Raw genomic sequence first — 25266 nt, forward strand, 5'->3', positions numbered from 1 at the left:
TGAATTTTTAAGAGAGAATCTCTGTTGAGCTTCAGCACAGGGGAGATAGGCTGTGGGTCTCTAACATCAGAAGTATTAGGAATCGGGGACAGGCAGTGCCTGCTTAAGATAGGTTAACTATGTATATAAAAATTAGTGAAATTTTTATTAAGATATAGTACATGATTATTTATTTGGTGTGTCACTGGCCTAAACCTGCTTTAGGTGCCATCATTAAAAATATTTCCTTTACTAGGGGTGCCTGGGTGGCTCAATCAGTTAGTTGTCCAGCTCTTGATTTTGGCTCAGGTCATGATCTCAGTGTCCTGTAATCAAGCCCTGAGTCAGTGCTGCACTTGCTGTGGAGTTGGCTTGTCCCTCTCCCTCTGCTCCTCCCCCGGCTGTGCGCACAAGCACGCTGTCTCTAAAATAAATCTTTTAAAAAATATTTACTATACTGAAGTGCTTTTTTAGTTATAATTCTGATCCTAGATCTGCAGACCATAAAGGTGTAAGGTTGTCTTTCATGTTTTTGCAAGCTTAGGTTCTCCTTTTAATTGACCAATTTGCTGAAAACAGGACATATTAATAATCCTCTAATTAGTTTCTGTAAGCTAGTAGTAGAGCTTTAAAATGATCTGATTGGAAGTAGAGCAACTGATACTATGGTAATACCAGTGTCATAATAATTAACATTCGATAAGTGTATACAATGACAAGCAATTTTACAATACACTTTCTGTGTATTATTTTATTCAATTTTAATCGCCCTATGATGAAGAAATTGTTCAGAGCACTTTACATGTATTAACTAATTTATAACAAAAAATGAAGTTAGTAATATTATCCTCATTTTGCTGATCAGGAAATGGATAGGGAGGAGGAATACATAATCACCTAAAAAACAGTTAGCAAGTAAGTGATGGGATCTATCCCAGAGTCTGTGCTTTCTTTAGTCTTCGTATTATTCCCTGGGACATCTCTGATTCTCTACTTCACCTTGTCCCCAGTGAGAACTCAGGGTTTGCTTCTCAGCCTTCCCAGAGCACTTTGTTTCTGCTTTCATTTGGTACATTTTTATTTGATAGCATACTTTGTTATTTTTTTAAACATATCTCCCTAACTAGGTTATTAATTTATCAAAGACAGAGACCAACCTTTAATTGTTTTTCTATTTTCAGATATAATAAATATCTGTTAAATTGAATTTAATGCCCTATTCAAACTTAGTCTCTAAATTAGCTAGATATTTTGTGACTAAATAGGATTTTATTAATTCTTTTTAATATGAATATTCCTTGTCTGATGATCCCAACTCTGTTCTACCCTTGACTTTATAAATTCCATGTCTTATTCTAAGAAAGTATTTATATAAAATCTCTTCCCTAGGATTTTCCAGAGTAGTACTGTCCAATGAAGCTTTTTATGATAGTGGACATATTCTATGCCATTTAATAAGTAGCCACCCATAGCTATTGAGCTTTTGAAATGTGGCTAGTATGACCAAGGAACTGAATCTTCAACTTTAAATAGCTATATGTGGCTATTGACCTCCTTATCAGTGTAGCTCCATTAAGCAGAAAGGAGTCTAGAACCTAAATAGCACCCTTCTATCTCCTGCCTAGTCACCTAGAAAAGACACTCACCTGGAGAGGATAGTAACATTGTAAAATCTATTTGGTTCAAAGTTAATTAATTTCCAAATAATTTAAGCACTAAATATATTTATTATATTTACATGGTATGCAAGCCACCCATTCCATTTAGAGAGAAAATCATTAGTTTTTGCTTTTGTAGCACTTAGTGTAATATTAGTAGAATTATATAAAATCCTAACATTTTCCCCTGCCTCCCAAGTTTATGGTTTACTAATGGTAGAGATCTTTTGAAAGAAAAAATAGCATGATCAACCTTTTTTAAAAAATACAGTCTGCTTCCTTCTCCTTTGTGGTAGTTGCAATCAAACATCTAGTTAGGTGTGTTCATTCAGTAATAACTAGAGTTAGAAATATTGGTTCGTGCATTTTGAGTAAAAAATGCCTTTTGAAACTAGCAACATTGAGCTTTCTGAGGAACTATTTAAAACCTAGTTTACTAAATAAATGGTTTTTCAAGTTATTGATTAGATTGTTAATGTTTTACACTATAAGTCTGAAATTGCTAGTAAAGTGTAAATTTTTAAACTGAAGAATAATTGAAATACAATATTCTATTAGTTTCAGGGTACAACATAGTGATTCAATATTTATATTGAACCATATCACCTATATCCCCTTCCCTGGTTACCATAACATGTAAATCTTAAAAACAACTTTAGAAAGGTTCTTGCCTTTCCTTTTTTTCTCTTCTAATTCTTACACATAATGTATGAGAGAGCCTCAAGTATTGAATTTAAAGTCCTTAGTTAGGTTGTATGTTGAATTTAAGCTATCACTTTACTCTCCAATAAACCTTCTCTTTGTATGTCCTTCCCCCACCTTGATTGTACTTAACAAAAGTCAAGCAAATTAAATGTGTGTATGTATATAATATATAATGTATACAATATATATATAATATGTAATATGTACACACATCCTTTGACTTTAAAAATTTGGATAATTATGAGTTACTGCCTATAGAGGAACAAGTAGGGAAGACAAAGCCAATTGAATTTTATTTAAACTTGCTTGTCTTGATTAATCATGTTTAAGAGTTCAGAAAACTCTAAGGGAAAGTTTTTGAAAGAAATCATAGACTTTGGCCTTCATTACAGACATAGGCTATCTCTTTATAGTAGCCAAAGTTTGCTTTTTTATTACTTTATGCATTCAGATATGATAGTAGGTTATGTTAATGCAGTGTGTTATTTTCAGCAATGTTCATTTTTCATTTTTAAGGGGAAGGCTTTTTAAAGCTACTAGAAATTCAAGGATCCTTTTTCCCTCCACATTTATGCCATGATATGACTTAAGTAGGTCTTTTTCTTTCTTTTGTGTATTTTCAAATGAATATTTAGTTTTTTGAAAAGCTAAAAGAGTCACATGCTTTAAAATCAAAATGTATGAAAGCAAAGTTTTTTTTTTTCCAACCTATCTTGCATTTGCCTAGGAAGCTTCCCTGACAGAACACCTATGCATACACAAAATATCTAGTAACTGTGTCCCTTTCCAGTTTTATGCATACTGAGGCAATTATTGATTTTTGCTCCTGTTGTCCAGAAATGTTAACATACTATACCTTTCATTTTACAGCCTACCTTCTTCTCACAGCAGTGTAACTTGAGGATCTTTCTTTATCATTACTTAGAGCCTCTTCATTCTTTTTTTTTTCTTTTTTCTTTTTTTTTAGCTGCTGTATTGTATCTCAGTGTATAGCTGAATTTAATGAGTGGTTATTTTTCTTGATGACTTAAAAATTCCAGTTGCCTGAATGATTTTGAATAATATTTAGGTTCTGAAGATCTTAATTAATAAATGTAAGATTTGAAGTATTCCAGTGATTTTGATGGAAGACTTTCTAAAGTATGTACCTTTGCCATAGTTTAGTTAAATAGACCAAGCACATTTCTGAACTTAGTTTAACTTCTGTATGGTAAACTAGGTTATCTCTCTGAATGTTTTGGGTACCATATATTTTACCATGCTATGTTTCCTTGCTCCAAAGGAAATATATCATTATTGTAGGATGCAAATTGTCATATCATGCTGCATCTTATGAATTTATTCATTTTGACTGTGGTTAAGACTTAAGTTTTTTAGGGTTATTGCTGGTCAGTTGTAGCTCTTCTTTCACTCTCTATGTTATATTATCTTTGATTATGTAATATTTCTCATCCCTGCTAATGATTAGGTACTTCTATCTCAGTATTTTGTAGATTTGTTACTGTTTTGCATAAGCAAGATTGTTTGAGTAATGCTTGCCTTTATTTTCTGAGTATGTAGGCTTTATTGCAGAGGATGTATGGCAGATGGTCCAGGAAGCATTCAAATGGACTTCCTTTCAGAGAATTGTTATTAGTACTTGTGCATACTAGTAGGAAAACTCTTGTACCAGCTACATCAGAGATCATAATTTTCCTATTCCAAGTATGTATGTATGTATGTTGATGTATAGTTGACATACAACATTGTTAGTTTCAGGTGTGTACAACATATGCTCACCACCAAAAGTGTAGATACTATACAATGTTATACAATATTGACTATGTTCCCTGTAGTTTTTTAAATGAACTCTAAGTTTTTCAGTATGTTTACTTCTTATAGACTTAATTCTGTATTTCATTTTATTCTTCAGCATTTCCTGTCCACTAAAAAATGTTCAGCCTGACCATTGGTGTAGTTTGAGAGGCCCTAATTACCTAACCAGTCCACTGACTTTTGAAAAGAATCTTCTTGGTGAGGCCCAGTGAAAGAAAAAGTGCTTCCTTCTTCTGATTTTTTTTTTTTCCTTCTTCTGATTTTTGATGAATGAAACTAACTAGTGTCTTGTGAGGCAAGCTCATGTTGCTTATTCTCATAAATAATATGATATTAACAGTTGGTTAAGTTGTAACACTTTTTTGAGAGAGTCAGGGAAGGGAATATAGGTGACATCTGAACTGAGGTTTGAAAAGTGGGCAGAATTAGGTAAAATGAGAGAGAGTTTTGTTTTTGTGAGCACAGAATTGAAAAGATCAGGAGGTGAGAGAGAGAATGATTTAGAGATAGAAGGTCCCATCTGTTTTCAGTATACAGTGTAACATAGGAGAATGAGGCTGCACATGCATTTCTTTTTGTGACTGGGAACAAGTTATTTCCTACATCATTTTGTGAATATTCTGCATTGTTTAGGCCACATGTAACTATCTATTTTATTTTACCAGACTGATAAAGAATCCGTAAGTCAGGTCAAATGAGGAATGATCAAAATAAATTCTTACTGAAAAAGAGATGACCTGAGAAGTTGGGTTACTGGGGATCTTTATGGAAGTGAACGTGTTACTACCACTACACAGACATAAGTATGCTTTAATTAGTGGGGAACAGTTTACATCTCCAGTTTTGCAGCATTGTAGCCAAAGTAACTAGCCCTGTGCCTAGCAACTGTTCAACAGATATTTAAATAAATGATGAAAAATTGAATACCTATGAGTAGAAATTGCCAGGAAAACAGGTTTAGGTTCAGTATTAATTTTCTCTGAGTTGCTCAACAATAAGAGTTTTTCCCCTTGAGTTGTGAGCTCTCCATTACAGCAAGCTTTCAAGCAAATGTTATTTCATCATCTATTAAGAATATCAGATGAAGGATTTCTACTTTGGATAGAAGGTTGACTATAAAAGACTTGCAACCCATCTCCCCCCCCCCCCCCCCACACACACACAGCCATTGACCTTTCACATGTTTTTTATTGAGTGGGTTTTTAAAAGTTGCTTGGCCACAGTTTTCTTATATGGATAAGGTCATTATATGTTAAAAGGTTACTACATTAAGTTTGGTTAGGCAAAAGGAGTATACTAACTTAGATAATTTGTTTTTTTCAAGATATAGAATCCTGTTGCTGCAATTGATGCATGATTTTTCTTACGCCAAGTAAGGCTGATCCAGGTTTTGTGGCCTGAACCTTAGACAATTTGGAGAGGTTCTCTTTAAAAAAAGAGAATCCAAAATTAAATATAAAAATGAAGGCTTACTTACTATGAGAAAAGATCACAACAAAAAAATACCATAAACATCACAAAATCCAGAAAAATAGTTTATTATAACTTATTTCTGTTATTATTAATTGACTGATACGCCTTCCCTTTTTTTGAAGATTTTATTTTATTGAGAGAGTGAGTGAGAGAATGAGTGGGGGGAGGGGCAGAAGAGAAGCAAACTCCCTGAGTGGCAGGGACCCCAGTGTGGGTCTTAATCTCAGGACCCTGGGATCAGGACCTGAGCTGAAGGCAGACAGTTGACTGAGCCACCCATGCACCCTGATACACCTTCTTGATATTTTTTCCTATTTTGGCTACATAATTCATTGAACACCTCTTTACATGACAACAATTTTATGTTTTCTAAGAGAGAACCTTTCCTCTTAAACAGGGGTTGGTAAAGTATAGCCTATTAACTAAATCCAGCCTGCTTGTGTTTGAAAATGAAGTTTTATTAGAACATATGCATCTCCAAATTATCTATGGCTGCTTTTGCACACAGCATAGGGCAGAGGTAGAAGAGATCAAATAGCCCACGATGCCTAAAATATTAACTATGTGGCACTTTACAGAAAAAGACTCCTGCTGTAGTGTGTTTGATGAAAATGTTGATAGTTGTGAAGCTGAAGGAAATCTCCTGAAAGCAGTTACTGGTGGTGGTACATCTTTAATTTCCTTCACTTTATTGAGAGGGTGCTTCTTGCCTGGGGAAAACTCCAGTTTTTTTTTTTTTTTTATCTCAATTGACTGGACTACTCCCCCATTCCCAGAAGTGTTCCTGAAGTTTGGTTTTAGTATGCCACCTCCAGCAGGGAGCCAGACAGTACTCATTCAGACCCTTTCCTTGGGGTTAAAGTTTGGGTCTGGATGCATTTTTTGGTCCAAGAGGGACAGATGTTGAAGTAATGCATTTTTGATGGAATTACCAGGATCACCTTCAAGGATAGCTAGAGAGAAGCCCCTAAGCGTGAGGTTGGGGTTACTGCTACCTCATGTGCTCCCTAAAGGAGAATGAGCCAAACTTTGTAAGGGTCTCTTCCAGGTAAACGACCCTGAAACTTAAACTAATTGACTTCATGGTAAATCTACCTTTGTCCCAGGACATATAACTTATATCTGTTTGAAGTTTTTCTTTTCATAAAGATCCTTTCTTCTCATATACTAGCAAACCTCTGTTTTCCACCACCACTAACCTTCCCTTATGCTCCTCCCAAATAAAGTAAGCCAAATGGGATCAGTAGAGGAATAAAATTATAATAAGGATATATAGTTTTTTGATAATCATTTAAATGGGATAGGGCAAAAGTATAACAAATTAGGACCTGGGATGAACCAGTGAGTAGTGTATAGGGAATATAAAATGAGCATCTGATTGTGAAATTCATCCAGAGCTGACTAAGATGACTTTTGGCAAATAAATTAACCTCTTCTATAAAATGAGGGGATTGGATTATATTCTGGATAAAGTTATGGAGAAATGGGGATCCCTGGGTGGCGCAGTGGTTTAGCGCCTGCCTTTTGGCCCAGGGCGTGATCCTGGAGACCCGGGATCAAATCCCACGTCAGGCTCCCGGTGCATGGAGCCTGCTTCTCCCTCTGCCTGTGTCTCTGCCTCTCTCTCTCTCTCTCTCTGTGACTATCATAAATGATTAAAAATTAAAAATAAAAAGTTATGGAGAAATGGTGTTGGGTTCAGGAACACGGAAATCCAGCAGTTAAGTACCTACCTTCTCTTCCCCTCTCTTCCCAAACTGTTATTTATTTGCACAGGAAAAGTGGTAGCAGAATAAAATATATGTGTGCGTGTGTGTGTTTGTGTGTGTGTATAATATATAAATTTTGTATATTTTGTAATAATATATAATGAATATACTTATGTTTTGTATACATAAAATATATACTATTTTATAGATATATATTTTCTGAAACATTTTATGTATAATATACTTTATATAGTTTATAATTTATACACTCATATTGTTATCAGGGCATGGGTCTTGGCTGGTAAATATTAAACTTCGGTCAGCTGAGGTCATAATCCTAGGGATCCTCCTTCCCACCTCCATCTTCGATCCCTGAAAATTGAACACTTCAGATTTCACCATAGGTTTTGCTGACTGTAAGAGAGAGGCATACAAAGGGAAGAGGAGACAAGAGGAAGGAAGAAAAACTTTTGAAAGCAGGTCTGCTTATCCTGCAGGGAGGGGAGAGGCAGAGGAGAGCAAGCCAATACCTATTTGCTGCCCTTTTAGCACAATGTTCTCACCTGCTTGCAAACATAAATCAGTCTGTAATGAGATCAGTATCACTCTCACCTTTATCTATATATGGTTATCCTTCAAGTAGAAAATTAAGAGTATGGTAAACCTTGGAATTTGTGGTTTTAGCATCTATAATTTTGATGATAGGTCATGCTAAAGGTCTTTGCCACATAATTTACAATTTTCTGATACATGATTTTAAATCACACGCACCATATGAGATTGATGTGTGGCTATGAGTGGTTTAGTGAGTGAGCCTAGTCTCTTGTACAGTACCTAGTTTTTAGTAAGGCTTTTGGATATAAAATGCATTTTAAAAATGATTCCAAAAAAGAAAGTACGTTGATAGCTCTAAAACTTTTGTGATTTTTAGATAAAAAATTTTGGTGACTTTACTGGTAATTTTAAACATATGCCCAGTATAAATGAATGGGAGGAAGGAGCTAGCACCATTTATTCTAGGTTATTATATTAAAAATAATCTCCTACATATAGCTGCAAAGAAACCGTCTAAAGACTGTGACTTAAAGCAGTATTGATTTATGTTTTATGATTCTGTGGATTGACAGGATGGTTAGTTTGTCACCTGTGCTCACTCATGCAGTGGCATTCAGCTTGCAGATCTAATAGGAACTGGCCTCAGCAAAGGCAAGGGGCCTTGCTCTTCCTATCGTCTTGCACTTCAAGATTTTAGTGCAGCAGTTCTCAGATGATACAGGTAGTTTTCAACCTTCTTTCAAGATTTGCAGAGGTCGTCTTAGTCAAAGCAAGTCATATGGACAAACCCAGGGTCATTGGGGGAGAAGAGTATACCAGAACTGGGATACTAAGAGGAATCAAACGACATTAGAGGAATGATAAACCACTATACCACATCTCTGGACAGGGTTTCCAAACTACACGTAGCTATTTATCTCTAAACCACAGAATTGAGCTGTGTTTGATGTTACTTTAGTATGAAATCTTTAACTTCATTCCATGCCACTCTTCCCTTTCTCAGCTCCCCAAACTCCTTTAGCACTTTCCCATAGGTAGGGTTTTGTTGATATGTCTGCAAAGAATGCTGTTTCCTCGCCTCTTCATTCCTTTGCTCACCTGACTCATTCAGTTTCATCCTCCAGATAAATTGTCACTTTGAGGAAGCCTTCCCAGGCTGGGTAAGTTTTATATTTTTCCTGCATATTGAATTTTTCCTTTAGCATTTGTAATAGTTATTAACGTCTGCACGCCCCATATCATGAGGATCATGTCTGTGTAATAAATCTTTTTACTCAACCTCACTTTTGTTTGCACCCCGCCCCCCATCACAGTTCCATGTATGCAGTAGGTACTCAGTAAACATTTGGTAAATGAATATACGTAACATGTCCCTTAACAGTCGTTTTCTTAAACAGCTACTAGGCCTAAAAGACCATTTCTACTTGATCTGAAAGACAGCAACTGTTACCACGTGACCACTTTTATTCACTGTTGAGATTCTGTTACTGCTTTTGTCTTCTTCCTCTTCTAATCCTCCAACTTTGCTTTTTAAAAAATTACTGTTTCTTGTGGAGTCTTCTGTCTTTGATGTATTTTTAAATCTCTACCTTTTTCTATTTTTCTTTCTTTTTCTGGTTCTCATTGTGAAAGTTACCAAGAGATTAAAAAAAAAAAATCTCTCCTTTCTATAGTAAATTGTGTTTTTTTCTCCTGGATAATTTTCACTGGTAGTCACCAATCAGGACTGTTGTTTTTCTTTTTTGAATTGCTGGTTTCTGTATTGGGTGTTTTTAATTTCTAATTTTTTTATTTTTTTATTGGAGTTCAATTTGCCAACCTATAGCATAACACCCAGTGCTCATCCTGCCAAGTGCTCCCCTCAGTGCCCCATCACCCAGTCACCCCAACACCCCGCCCACCTCCCCTACCACAAACCCTTGTTCATTTCCCAGAATTAGGTGTCTCTCATGTTTTGTCACCCTCACTGATGTTTTCACTCATTTTCTCTCCTTTCCCCTTTATTCCCTTTCACTAATTTTTATATTCCCCAAATGAATGAGACCATATAATGTTTGGCCTTTTCTGATTGACTTATTTCACTCAGCATGATACCCTTCACATCCATCCACGTCAAAGCAAAAGGTGGGTAGTTGTCGTTTCTAATGGCTGAGTAATATTCCATTGTATACATATACCAAATCTTTATCCATTCATCTTTCCATGGACACCGAGGTTCCTTCCACTGTTTGGCTATTGTGGACATTGATGTTATAAACATTGGGGTGCAGGTGTCCCGGCGTTTCACTACATCAGTATCTTTGAGGTAAATCCCCAGCAGTGCAATTGCTGGGTCATAGGGCAGTTCTATTTTTAACTCTTTGAGGAACCTCCACACAGTTTTCCAGAGTGGCTGCACCAGTTCACATTCCCACCAACAGTGCAAGAGGGTTCCCCTTTCTCCACATCGTTTCCAACATTTGTTGTTTCCTGTCTTGTTAATTTTCCCCATTCTCACTGGCGTGAGGTGGTATCTCATTGTGGTTTTGATTTCTATTTCCCTGATGGCAAGTGATGCAGAGCACTTTCTCATGTGATTGTTGGCCATGTCTATGTCTTCCTCTGTGAAATTTCTGTTCTTGTCTTTTGTCCATTTCATGATTGGATTGTTTGTTTCTTTGCTGTTGAGTTAGATAAGTTTTTTCTAGATCTTGGGTACTAGCCCTTTATCTGATAGGTCATTTGCAAATATCTTCTCCCATTCTGTAGGTTGTCTTTTAGTTTTGTTGACTGTTTTTTTTGCTGTGCAGGAGCTTTTTATCTTAAGTCCCAACAGTTTCTTTTTGCTTTGTTTCCCTTGCCTTCATGGATGTATCTTGCAAGAAGTTGCTGTGGCCAAATTCAAAAAGGGTGTTGCCTGTGTTCTCCTCTAGGATTTTGATGGAATCTTGTCTCACATTTAGATCTTTCATCCAAAAAAAAAAAAAAAAAGATCTTTCATCCATTTTGAGTTTATCTTTGTGTATGGTGTAAGAGAATGGTCTAGTTTCATCCTTCTGCATGTGGATGTCCAGTTTCCCCAGCACCATTTATTGAAGACACTGTCTTTTTTCTAGTGGATAGTCTTTCCTGCTTTGTCGAATATTAGTTGACCATAAAGTTGAGGGTCCACTTCTGGATTCTCTATTCTGTTCCATTGATCTATGTGTCTGTTTTTGTGCCAGTACCACACTGTCTTGATGACCACAGCTTTGTAGTACAACCTGAAATCTGGCATTGTGATGCCCTAAACTATGGTTTTCTTTTTTAATATTCCCCCGGCTATTCAGGGTCTTTTCTGATTCCACACAAATCTTAAGATGATTTGTTCCAACTCTCTGAAGAAAGTCCATGGTATTTTGATAGGGACTGCATTAAATGTGTAAATTGCCCTGGGTAGCATTGACATTTTCACAATATTAATTCTTCCAATCCATGAGCATGGAATATTTTTCCATCTCTTTGTGTCTTCCTCAATTTCTTTCAGAAGTGTTCTGTAGTTTTTAGGGTATAGATCCTTTACCTCTTTGGTTAGGTTTATTCCTAGGTATCTTATGATTTTGGGTGCAATTGTAAATGGGATTGACTGCTTAATTTCTTTCTTCAGACTCATTGTTAGTGTATAGAAATGCCACTGATTTCTGGGCATTGATTTTGTATCCTGCCACACTACCGAATTGCTGTATGAGTTCTAGCAATCTTGGGGTGGAGTCCTTTGGGTTTTCTATGTACAGTATCATGTCATCTGTGAAGAGGGAGAGTTTGACTTCTTCTTTGCCAATTTGAATGCCTTTAATGTCTTTTTGTTGTCTGATTGCTGAGGCTAGGACTTCTATGTTGAATAGCAGTGGTGAGAGTGGACATCCCTGTCTCGTTCCTGATCTTAGGGGAAAGGCTCCCAGTGTTTCCCCATTGAGAATGATATTTGCTGTGGGCTTTTTGTAGATGGCTTTTAAGATGCTGAGGAATGTTCCCTCTATCCCTACACTCTGAAAAGTTTTGATCAGGAATGGATGCTGTATTTTGTCAAATGGTTTCTCTGCATCTATTGAGAGGATCATATGGTTCTTGTTTTTTCTCTTGCTGATATGATGAATCACATTGATTGTTCTACGAATGTTGAACCAGCCTTGCATCCCCGGGATAAATCCCATGTGGTCATGGTGAATAATATTCTTAATGTACTGTTGGATCCTATTGGCTAGTATCTTGTTGAGAATTTTTGAATCTGTGTTCATCAGGGATATTGGTCTGTAATTCTCCTTTTTGGTGGGGTCTTTGCCTGGTTTTGGAATTAAGGTGATGCTGGCCTCATAGAACGAGTTTGGAAGTATTCCATCTCTTTCTATCTTTCCAAACAGCTTTAGTAGAATAGGTATGGTTTCTTCTTTAAATGTTTAATAGAATTCCCCTGGGAAGCCATCTGGCCTGGGACTTTGGTGTCTTGGGAGGTTTTTGATGACTGCTTCAATTTCCTCCCTGGTTATCAGCCTGTTCAGGTTTTCTAATTCTTCCTGTTCCAGTTTTGGTAGTTTGTGGTTTTTGAGAAATGTGTCCATTTCTTCTAGATTGCCTAATTTATTGGTGTATAGCTGCTCATAATAAGTTTATAAAATCGTTTTATTTCCTTGGTGTTGGTGGTGATCCCTTCTTTCTCATTCATGATTTTTTTTTTTTTAAATTTGTATTTATTTATGATAGTCAGAGAGACAGAGAGAGAGGCAGAGACACAGGCAGAGGGAGAAGCAGGCTCCATGCACCGGGAGCCCGACGTGGGACTCGATCCCGGGTCTCCAGGATCGCGCCCTGAGCCAAAGGCAAGCGCCAAACCACTGCGCCACTCAGGGATCCCCTCATTCATGATTTTTAATTTGAGTATTTTCTCTCTTCTTTTTAATAAGGCTGGCTAATGGTTTATCTATCTTATTAATTTTTTCAGAGAACCAGCTCTTGCAAGGTTTTGTTGATCTGTTCAACAGTTCTGGTCTATTTCATTGAGTTCTGCTCGAATCTTTATTAACGCTCTTCTTCTGCTGGGTGTAGGATCTATTTGCTGTTTTTTCTCCAGCTCCTTTAGGTGCAAGGTTAGCTTTTGTATTTGAGTTCTTTCCAGTTTTTAGATGGGTGCTTGCATTGCGATGTATTTCCCCCCTCGGGACTGATTTGCTGTATCCCAAAGATTTTGAACAGTTTTATCTTCATTCTCATTAGTTTCCATGGATCTTTTTAATTCTTCTCTAATTTCCTGGTTGACCCTTTCATCTTTTAGCAGGATGGTCCTTAACCTCCATGTGTTTGAAGTCCTTCCAAACTTCTTCTTGTGATTTAGTCCTAGTTTCAAGGCATTATGGTCTGAAAATATGCAGGGGACGATCCCAATCTTTTGGTAGCGGTTAAGAGCTGATTTGTGACCCAGTATGTGGTCTATTCTAGAGAAAGTTTCATGTGCACTTGAGAAGAATGTGTATTCAGTTTCGTTTGGATGTAAAGTTCTGTAAATATCTGTGAAATCCATCTGGTCCAGTGTATCATTTAAAGCTCTTGTTTCTTTGGAGATGTTGTGCTTAGAAAATCTGTCGATTGTAGAAAGTGCTGTGTTCAAGTCACCAAGTATAAGTGTATTATTATCTAAGTATGTCTTAACTTTGGTTATTAATTGATATGCTTGGTGGCTCCCACATTCGGAGCATAAATATTCATGATTGTTAGGGCCTCTTGTTGGATAGATGCTTTAAGTATGATAGAGTGTCCCTCTTCATCTCTTACTACAGTCTTTGGGATAAACTTTAATTTATCTGATACAAGAATTGCTACCCCTGCTTTCTTTTGAGGACCATTTGAATGGTAAATGGTTCTCCAACCTTTTATTTTCAGGCTGTAGGTATCCTTATGTCTGAAATGAGTCTCTTGTAGACAGCAAATAGATAGGTCTTGCTTTTTTATCCACTCTGTAACCCTGGGCCTTTTGATGGGGTCATTAAGCCCATTCACGTTCAGAGTTACTATTGAAAGATAGGAATTTAGTGTCATCATGATACCTATTCAGTCCCTGTTTTTGTGGATTGTTTCCTTGGACTTCCTCTTTCTTTTACAGAGTCCCCTTAATATTTCTTGTAGAGCTGGTTTGGTGGTCACATATTTTTTCTGTTTCTGCCTATCTTGGAAGCTCTTTATGTCTCCTATTCTGAATGGGAGCCTTGCTGGATACAGTATTCCTGGCTGCACGTTCTTCTCTGTTAGGACCCTGAATATATCCTGCCAGCCCTTTCTGGCCTGCCAGGTCTCTGTGGAGAGATCTGCTGTTAACCTAATACTTCTTCTCATAAAGGTTAGGGATCCCTTGTCTCTTGCTGCTTAAAGGATCTTCTTTTATCTTTGGAATTTCCAAGTTTCATTATTAAATGTCAAGGTATTGAACAAGTTTTATTGATTTTTTTTGGGAGGGGGGGTCTCTCTATCTCCTGGATTTGAATGCCTGTTTCCCTTCCCAAGTTAGGGAAGTTCAGCTATGATTTGTTCAGATATACTTTCTGGTCCTCTGTCCCTTTCGGCGCCCTCAGGAACCCCAATTAAATGTAGATTTTTCCTTCTGAGGCTGTCATTTATTTCCCTTATCCTATCCTCATGATGTTTTAATTGTTTTTCTCTTTTTTCCTCAGTTTCCTTCCTTGCCATCAACTCGTCTTCTGTGTCACTCACTCTTTCTTCTATCTCGTTAACCCTTGTCATTAGGACCTCCACTTTGGATTGCATCTCATTTAATTGGTTTTTAATTTCAGCCCGATTAGATCTAAATTCTACAGTCATGAAGTCTCTTGAATCCTTTATGCTTTTTTCTAGAGCCACCAGTAGCTTTATAATTGTGCTTCTGAATTGGCTTTCTGACATTGAATTGTAATCCAAATTTTGTAACTGTGGGAGAGAGGACTGTTTCCGATTCTTTCTTTTGTGGTGAGTTTTTCCTTCTAGTCATTTTGCTCAGTGCAGAGTGGCTAAAAATAAGTTGTACTGGAAAAAGGAGAAAAGAGAGAAAAAAGAAAAAAGGGGGGTGGGACAAACAAAAAAAAACAAAGGGGGGTATCCTCTGATTCTATATACTGTAAATCCCTCGACTTCCCCTGGAACTTTCCAGCGCTGCTAGGCTAAGAACTTTCTCTTCTCCTGTCCTTCCTTCTGGTCTGGTTTGCTGATTCTCAGGTGTGTGCACCTGGGGGAGCTGCCCAGTCAGTCCCCTGCCAGGTGTACAGCTCAGTGGGAGCTGTTTATCCTGTGAGGCTCCTGCTCCCTGGCGGCCCGCTCAGCCCCAGGCACAGGGTGACACCAAGAGGAATACCACCACTGGTGGTGGCCAGCTCTCCATCCCTGGCGTCAGCTCCCACAGTAACTACCGCAGCTCCCAGTCCGCAGGGGCCTGGATGCGCCAGAGAAGGGTGGCACTGATCTGCACAGCTCAGGGCCACCCGGTGGCAGGAGCGCCTTCACTGCCCTGTGTCCTCCCGGCTTCCGCCTGTCCTGGGGGTAGCGCTGGATCCTGGGCTGTGTCCCCGCGGAGCCCTGAGCTCCAGGGCCTGTGCCTCTGGAATCGTGCTTCCGGTGCTGCGCAGCCCCCTCTGTGCGGATTTGCCGCCTGAGCTGAGCCGCTGCCCAAGCTGCTCCGAGCTGCGCAGCCCCCTCTGTGCAGAGCCGCTGCCGGAGCTGGAGCCGGAACCGACGCTTGGGCTCCTCCCAGGACCCTGCAGGGGTGCGCTCCAGCCCTTTCTGGTGCTGGCGGTGTGGCGAGCTCTCCCCCTGGGGCGCAGGTCCTCAGTTAGTGCCCCTGGGAGCCTGAGGGCATCCCCGCCCTTCCTGGGATCCTGCTCCAACTCCCTGGGAGCACCTTTCCCTTCGGGAAGATTGGTGAAGCTCCTGCTTGGTGAAGCTCCTGCTTCTCCGGGTTGGGGCTTTCCTGTCCTGGGGGCACTCGCTGCTTGGCCTTAGCCCGGCTCCTCGCAGAGCCCCTCCCCCTTGGATGCTTTATTATTATTATTTTTTTTTCCGTTTTCCTACCTTGATAGAAGCGAGAACTCGTCTCTCTGTAGTATTCCAGCTGTTCTCTCTTTAAATCTCGGGCCGAATTCGTAGGTTTTCAGGATGATTTGAAAGTTATCTAGGTAAGTTGGTGAGGACAGGTGACTTGGGGACCCTACTCCTCAGCCATCTTGCCCCGCCTGTATTGGGTTTTTTAGGAGGCCATGTAATTGAGGTGTTTTTAAAAATTGCTCCTTGAGATCACTGCATAATTAAGAATTCTGCCAAATTCCTTGTTTAAATAACTTTCAATTTTTAATTGAAGTATAACCAAATTTTTTTCTGTACTTTCAATTTTTAATTGACGTATAACCAAATTTTTTTCTTTACTTTTGTAATTCCTTTTATGTTTCGTAATTAAATTTCACGTTCATGATACTAAGGGGACATTTCACATGAATATATCATCAGAGTATTTAGGAACATACTTAAAATATCTTTATATAATGAGAAAACTTAGGATGGATTTTCCTGGTTTGATTTTTAGGAATTTGGGTACATACACATACACAGAAGCTGGAGTGTTTTGGCTAGTAATCTAGGCCATTGTGACCATAAAAAAGATTTCTTTATTCAATCCTGTGGTTTCTTTTCCCACACTCAGTGTATTTTGGATATTAATTAAAAATATATCTTTAAAGATTATTTCCTTTAACAATATTGTGTATTTATTGGAATATTAAAATAATAATAGTTAATATTCACTTAATTCACTTAATAAGTCCCCTTAGTACTTGTAGGCAGTTGTTTGTCAAACAAGGATCTGTAAGACCTAGTATTTTCCAGTCTTTTTCCTGTCATTAGCTGATTCTATCTCTTTTATTAAAGAAGCATCTATTTTCCTGGTTTAAAATTCTTACTCTGACCTGTTACATAATGTGGTTGTGATAATGTGTAAAGAATTTGAACTATAAAAGTAGTGGATATTTGTGATTTAAGTCTTACTCAGGATGAAGGTTCTAACAAAGTTTGTATCAGTATAGAAGGAATTTGAAGAAGTGGTAGTTTTCGTAGTTTTGGATCAGTGTGGGTGGTGGTTTATATATGTACATGTAGCATTGGCTCTGAGAAGAGAAACAACTTCCCAAGGCTGTCATGACTGTGCAAGTAGGTGGAGAGTCTTAGGCTTTTGTGAATCATATGGGCTTTAATATTTTTAATTTCAAAATAATTTCATACAGAAAAGTTACAGATGCAGTAACAAAGAATTCCTGCATATTTTCATCCAGATTTGTCAACCATTTATAACATTTTACCAGGGTTTCTTCTATGTATACATATGCGTATTATTATTTTCAGAATCAACTTGAGAGTAATGGCCAATATGATGCCCCTTTATAATACTTTAAGATGTGTATCCTCTTAAAAAATTGTTGATTTATTTATATGGCGGGGGGGGGGGGGGCAGAGGGAGAGAGAGAGAGAAACTTCAGGACCTGAGCCAAAACCAAGAGTCAGATCAATCAACTCTGCCACCCATTCATCCCCAAGATGTATATCCTTAAATAAAGGGCATTTATCATAGTATTATTATCAAAATCAGAATATGTAATTTTTAATTTAGCAAATGTTTGCTTAGTTGGAGCAAAGTGTAGGTAAAGTGAAAGTATAATCTAGAAACTATACTTTCTATAATATAGAAAGTATTTAGTTGCTTAAGGAAATTACAGTCTGCTTAATGGGTAATAAATCAATTACAGAAAATTACTCTATTTTAAAATAAGATCTGTGATGTAATGAGATTTACACAAGGTATTTAAAAAGGTACTCTAGAAATATGAAAAAAGCAGTCACTTAACATAGGGAATCAGTGAAATAGTTCCTGATGGTGCTGAGTAAGCCCAAGAGATAAAAATGCCCTGTGGAAGGACAGTGGGAGAGATTCACATCCCAGAATTCATCCTTTATCTTATTTCTGCCCTTGACAAAGTTCTGAGAGGATGAATATGTTACTGCAATAACTTCATACTGAAATATCAGCAATATGTTAAGATAGGACAGTTTCTATTTCTATGGAACTTGATGTAGTGCTTTTTTCCTTTTAATTAATAAATTTTAACCTAACTTTATTGGGCTAATAAGAAATAGATTTCCTTTCCTAAGCACTTGTCCCTGTGTTGTTTTTTTAATAATATCTTCTCAGTTATTAAAGACAAGAAGTAATGGCGTTGGTGAGCTGTAATTGCCTTAAAGGAATGGAAGGAATGTTTTTAAAAACTTAATGAAGCCACTGTCAATCTAGAGCACAAGGAATAGTCACTGTTTTTATATTTCTATCATTTATATATTAAATTTTATACATGTAAGCTATTCTCACATTCACTATAATTTTCCTGAATTAATCAGAAATAGCCTTGTATAATTTTTAGACTGCTAGTTTAAGATAAAAAGGAGTGAAAGAGGCATACTTAGACTGATAATATGACTGTAGCAAAATTTTGAAAATCTAGTTACTGAAAATAGCTTGTGATAAGGTGGTTTCTTCAGTATTAAAATTTTATAAATTGTTTTAGAATAAGGTCTATAGTGCCAACCACTTTTATATGGAATGTAACTGAACTGTTTCACTGGTCTTTATTTCTTAAGCAGATGTTTTAAGAATTTGTTGTAAATTTATATAAATGCTTAAATGTGGATTTTTAGCTTTTTGTTACTTTTTTTTTGAGTTCACATATACATTCAGTGTTTTGTGTGTTAACATTTGGACATTTGGTAAGGGAATTCCCATAATGGAATTTCAGACTGTATTTGATAATATGCTATTTCTTTTGCAGTCTGTTACTTATTGTTTTTTGGTTTTAAAAAAGGATTTTTTTTTTTTAAGATTTATGTATTTGAGAGAGAGAGGCGCATGCCCACTCTCATGTGTGAGATGGGGGAGGGGCAGAGGAAAAGGGAGACCAGCAGACAACCTGTAGAGCCGGGAGCTTGTGTCTGTGTCCCATAGATCCCTGAGATCATGATATGAACTGAAATCAGCAGTTGGATGCCCAACCTACTAGGCCACCCAGGTACCCCTAAAAGGATTTTTTGATGTTTTTTTTTCTTGATATCCTAATTATGTTTTTTTTGTAGAAATGAATGCATTTTGATAGCATCATACTAAAAGAGCTGTAATTTATATGAATTTGCCTTAGAAAACAAATTTACTCATCTGATATTTTAATCCTTTGGCTCGTCTTTAATACCTTTGGATAATGAATGTAAAATCCTTTTTTTTTTTAAAAGTTTTTAATATTAGGAATTTGGGGTCAGAGAACCCAAGCAAATGATGATATGTATTATATTTTCAGAAGAACAAAGTATGTTTTGACCAGGCCAAAGTCATACTCAGCATTCTTAGTATCCTAGAATATACATTTTTAAAATTTCTAAGCTATCTTCATAATTTTTTAATGGCTCTTGTGGATATTTTCCTGCTGCTTTGTGTCCTATTGTGTCCTATTCATGACTCTGAAATTCAAAGATGAGTTTGGTATACACAAGTTAAAAACATGGAACAGTATTTCTTAGGGGTCTTTATACAATTTTGGTTCCCCAAAATACACTGATCTTACATTTTTTGACTTTATTATTATAGAAGACATGTATATACATGCAGTTCTTTGGAATCTTATCAGAGGAGGGCATTCCCCAGCCATAGTTAAGTAGCCCAAAACAACTTTATTTCTAAATCTTAACACAATTTCTGACACGTTCTAAGCATCAGTAAATGTTTGTTCTCCTTAGTTATTTTTAGTGTAGTTATTGTGTTATTTGTTACTGCATAAGAAATTACTTCCAAAAGGAATGGCTTAAAATAACAATAAATGTTTTGTTATCTTCTTGTTTCTATGGGTCAGGAAATTAGGAGCAGCATAGCTGGGTGGTTCTGGTTGAATGTCTCTCATGAGGTTACAGTGAAGATGTCAGCAGGGGCTGTGGTCATCTGAATGTTATTTTGAACCTAATGGCTATAAATTTTATATTTTTCAGACTATGTCTTCAGCAGTGGTACAGTTATATGCAGCAGATCGTAACTGTATGTGGTCAAAGAAGTGTAGCGGTGTTGCTTGTCTTGTTAAGGACAATCCACAGAGATCTTATTTTTTAAGAATATTTGATATTAAGGTGAGTTTTGTTTCCAATTTAAATGGTGGGTGAATAGGTTTTTTAACCTCAGTTATAATTTATATATGTAGTTATATATATATAATTTTGATTCATCCTGCATATTAGAAGAATGAAACTTGGTTTTAGGTAATGAAACTTGGGCATTGCAAGCAAACAGGAATAGGTTGTAAGCCAGAATTAATAGCTTCCTATTTTATCTTTCAACTGCCACCACACATTAAAGGATTTGTTTGTTTTTTAAATACCTTTACATCTTGGGCTTTCCCTATGTTCTCTTTTTCTGATGATACTGTTTTATTCCATTTTGTCCATTACAGAGTAGCATATATAGTTCTTTCAGGGAATTATAAAAGTATATTTTAGTTTAGTATGTACTGTTAGTTACTTCAGCCTAGGTTTAAAGCCTTATACAATACCTATAATAATGTATTTGCTACCAGTTTTTCCTTATGTTGTTTCTTAACATAGGTATGTTCAGATTTTCACAGCTTTGTATCTCTCACATTTAAACACATATCCACATTGTCCTAGGTTGGATGCCCATTCTCAGGTATTCATCTCTTATAGTTGATGTTGATTACCTTTTTGCAGAGATGACGTCTCCATTTATCTTTTAAAACCTTTTCTGTAGGTAGACTTTTGTAATATGTATATGTGGAATAATTACCCCCCCCAAAAATTGAACTCTCCTGGGGGATGCTTAAGGGTAGATAGATTGTAGCCAAACTGTTTACTTCTCTGGGCCTTGGCTTATTAATTTATAAAATGGAAAACCATCTGGGTCTATTGCAAAGTGTTTTCCTGAGATTCAATAAGAGTTAAGTTACTGTGCTTTGTAACTTAGCGCTTCTTAACATCCACTTTTCCATTCTACAAGACAGCTGAGAAATGTGGCATATTGCTGTTATCAGTGGCTTAGTATCATCCCGGCAGTGATTCTAGGAAATAGGGAACATATGCATAGTTTGAAAGAAACTGCTTAGTTTTTTTGACATATTTCTCATTGTTAGTGAGAAACACTCTTTAGAAATCAAGTGCACATATAACTCCACTGAGAAGAAAGGAATTGCATTATATGTGTGTATAGCATATTCTGGATATTTTTAAATCATGGTCTAGGTAGAACTTTGCTTTCAAAATAGGGTAATACTTATATATTTCTCTAACCACTTATTTCTAATTGTAGGTAACCATTGCTGAGTACTTGCAGTTAGCCACCTTTGGTATTAAGGTTAATTATATTTCTTCTACTGTGGCCGTAGATATGACAGTCCAGTCATCCATGGGTCTCTTAATCATACTTTTAACCTTCGGGCACTTCAATCATCCGTCTCTTTCTGCACATGATTGATACTAACTACTTGTACCAGTATTTAATTAGAGGGCCAGTGTGTAAAAGTTAGGAATTCAAAGATTATTAATGAACAGTACAGAAGGTATATTTGACCTTCCCATCACCTGTAGGGTTGAGGAAAAGAGCATGAAATGTTCCTGTAAGACTTGATAGCACACAGTCTATTGCTGATGGAACTATGCATTGATAATCAGTGCATGTGCAACAGTATTCTACTCTTGTCTAACATTGATGATCTAGTAATTGTTTTAGTTTTATATTTGACTGAGTAACTATATTTGGGAATATAAATCTAATGAAATTATATCTTAGCATACTGAATTAAACTCAACTTGATATGTAGTTTATACGAAAGAAACTTCAGAATTTACTGTTTTATTAAGAAATTACTTATTAAATTATGTTATTTATGTTATACACGTGTTTTCTGTACATTTAAAAGCTAATGTTAATATAAGCAATTCCCTGAATATGAGTCATCTATTTTGTTTTATTCCTGGAGATTCTTCTTGGTAACTCTTATTTTAACTTTTTTCTAGGATGGGAAACTATTGTGGGAACAAGAGTTATACAATAACTTTGTATATAATAGTCCTAGAGGATATTTTCATACCTTTGCTGGAGATGTAAGTCATATATTTTTATAGCCCTGTGTAATGTTATTGTTTTTACATTTGTCTGTGGAAAGCATTTATGAGCTTTTTATGCAAACACTGTATAAAATAAAAAGAACTATTTTACTTTCAAAGCTTCTTCATAGATAGTATAGCTAAATTGGAAGAAATGGCTAAGATTTTAAAGGGCCAAAAAAAAAAAAAAAGATTTCAAAGAGTACTGTAAATATAATTTGCTGTGTAGAAAAGAAATTTCTTTTTTCATCATCTTTCTGTCTTTGGGCAAATAGCTTAACCTTTTTGGGATTTAGTTTTCTTATTTATAAAAATGAAATCTTCATTGCCCACTAAACTATAGTATCATTTAAACATTAAATATTAAATTGCAATTCAAAATGTGTGTGTGTGTGTGTGTGTGAGAGAGAGAGAGAGAGAGAGAGAAAGAATAGTTCATGGCCTAGAAAAGTGCTAAAATACAATAAATGTGTGTAAGGGGAGAACAGATTTTTAAAAATATATTGCTTATACTTAAGGTGTTAGAAAGATTTTCGTACCATATGCTCACAAGGATTGTTCGAGTGACAAGGTTATAGGTGATTTTAATTTTCTTTATTTTCATATTTGTATTTCCTAAATTTTCTATAATGAGAAACAAGGTTGGATTAGATGATACATCTTTTCAAAAAGTATTTTTTTCTCTAGCTGTTTTTTTCACATTTTCCTTAATAAAATATAAATATATGTGTGTGTGTGTGTGTGTGTGCATTAAATGCCATTGTTGTTAATGGCAGTGTGTTTCCACATTTTAATTTATCTGAATTAAGATAATAATTTAAATAGTATCTACAATTAAGCTGTAAAATAAAAATATAACCTAGTAAAGGTAGACCTGACCTGCATTTGACCAACTTTTCCAGTGTTTGCCTTTTCTAAAATCTAAATTATTTTACAGAGCTCTGTTGAATGATCAAATTCAATTTGCTATTGTGTTTTTTTTGTTGAAGATGGAGTATTCCATTTAATATTTGAATGTCCACTATGAGAGCCAGCCTTTCTAATAGTAGTCTTTTACTTTGCCTTCTCCATGCCTTTACCATTCTTAAGTAATTCAGATAGAATTAAAACTAAGCTAAATAAGCGCTTATCTGCTTAATAAACTCAACTTTCCTTCTTCAGAAATGTACTTTATTGGTTATCAGCTTTTTCATTAAATAAGCTAAATTCATGTTTTTTTGTTGTGTGCCTTTTTTAATAAAAATGTTTCAGACTTGTCAAGTTGCTCTTAATTTTGCCAATGAAGAAGAAGCAAAAAAATTCCGAAAAGCAGTTACAGACTTGTTGGGCCGGCGACAAAGGAAATCTGGTAAACTTTTTTTTTTTCTTTAAAACATGAGATGGCAAAGTATGGCTCATGGGACAGATCTGGCCCACCACTTATTTTTATAAATAAAGTTTTAGTGAGACACAGTTGTGCTCATTGACTTACATTTTGTCTGTGTAATACATCTAATGGCTGCTTTTTTGTCACGACAATAGTTGGATAGTTACAACAAAGACCATATGGCACGCAAATCCTAAAATACTTATTCTCTGTCCCCCCCAAAAATGTGCTGATCCTTACTTAAGAGAAATATTTTTATTAAGAACTAATTTTCTTCAGGTTTACTGAAGAACTCATTCTAATAATCTTTTTTTTGTTGTAACATTCCATAAATACTGCCTCTTGCATTTTTATGGCATTGTTCTTACATTCTTAGAATATTAAATACTTTGTGAACAAAGACTTTTAGGCAAGCATAGAAGCAAATAAGCAGTTGCAAACACAATCTATGAACATTGTTTTGTCTTTATTTTGTCTCTACTGTTGTCTATTATAAAACCATAAGGAACTTAGTTTAGCACATGAGACTGTAATACATATGAAATAATTAGAGAATGATGCAGGAGAGTATAGAATTTTAAATTTATTGATATAGAAATATTTGACAACAGTGTACTAGGCCTTTCTGTTGTGAAGTGGAAGATGGATGATTAGGAAAGGTGAACCTCTCTAAAATCATCATCCTAAGCAGATCAGTTTTAGGAGAAGAAAGAACATATGGGAGATGTGATCAGCAAATAGATCCCCTTAAAACTAGCCAAGCTGTTTACTCCTTAAAAAGTTTTTCTGTATATCTGGTGGTGTGTGTTACCATAGTTCTGAAGATCAGTATATTTCAGGATGTGCTTTACCACCAAGAGGGACTAAGCCATGAAAAAATAAGACATTGGATCCAGAAAACAGGAATGTAAAATCATGTATTCCATTTTGTACATCTTTATTGTTATTTTAATGAGTTTCCAAGAGGGTGGTGAGGTAGAAATGAAAATAAAATGAACTAAGTTGTTGCCTCACAATTGCCTTCTTATTATATCTCAATTGACGAGTACATAGAATTATTAGGGACCTATTTTTTGTTACTTCTATTTGGGACCAAGGATATTTACTACTTGATTCCATGCTAGGAAAGGGTTTAAAGGTACAGAATCATTTATGGTTCAGTGCCCTATTTCAGTGACATGTGGTGCTAAGCCATGGTGCTCTCTGGGGTACCTTTTAGTTAGAATATATGACATTTCCAAATCAAAACAAGGAAAAATATTTCTTAAAATACATAATAATTGACTTTGAAATAGGAAGGTCACTTAAAGCACTTAAAGGTGTCTTTCAGCTGGTACAGGAATTTTGTTTTATGTAGATCCTAAACTTTTAAAAGCATGGTGTTTCCGAAGCAGAAAGATCACATTAGGGAGACAGCTGATTCATCACTGGGTAGCACTTCATGCTAAGTCAAACTCCAGCCTTGCTTCTCTCTTACTTAGATGTATAGAGTCTGACTTTTGGAGCAACGAAGAATTAGTCTATTTTTCTTTTCCTCTCAGGAGTCGTTTAATATTGGAAGCCATCTATTGTGTTATGCCTTCACTTCTTAGTTTAACCAGTTTCAGTTTCTTACTCCTCACACGGTGTAGTTTATAGATGCATCATCCTGAATACTGTGGTCCAAATCCACTATAGAGATTTTTATGTCTTCTTCACATGGTCCAGATTTGGAGAAATCTGTGGTCAAATTTGAACACAGTACTCCACAAACTAGTCTTACTTATTCTTTGATGTTAAAACACCTCTTGATTTGATTAAACACTGTTCTGCTAATGTTTCTAGC

The 25266-nt window shown here is 36.1% G+C and overlaps 1 protein-coding gene across 1 annotated transcript in view; it reads left to right on the forward strand.

Moving 5' to 3' along the window:
- WASL (WASP like actin nucleation promoting factor) overlaps positions 1-25266 on the forward strand; it is a 71122-nt gene that overhangs the window by 20603 nt on the left and 25253 nt on the right. Inside the window, exons 2-4 of the mRNA XM_041727462.1 lie at positions 19955-20089; positions 21986-22072; positions 23327-23423. Of these exons, the coding sequence (XP_041583396.1) occupies positions 19955-20089; positions 21986-22072; positions 23327-23423 (319 nt within the window). The remainder of the gene's footprint in view (positions 1-19954; positions 20090-21985; positions 22073-23326; positions 23424-25266) is intronic.

This window comes from Vulpes lagopus, chromosome 13 (assembly GCF_018345385.1).
Source record: "Vulpes lagopus strain Blue_001 chromosome 13, ASM1834538v1, whole genome shotgun sequence".
Classification (NCBI taxonomy): domain Eukaryota; kingdom Metazoa; phylum Chordata; class Mammalia; order Carnivora; family Canidae; genus Vulpes; species Vulpes lagopus.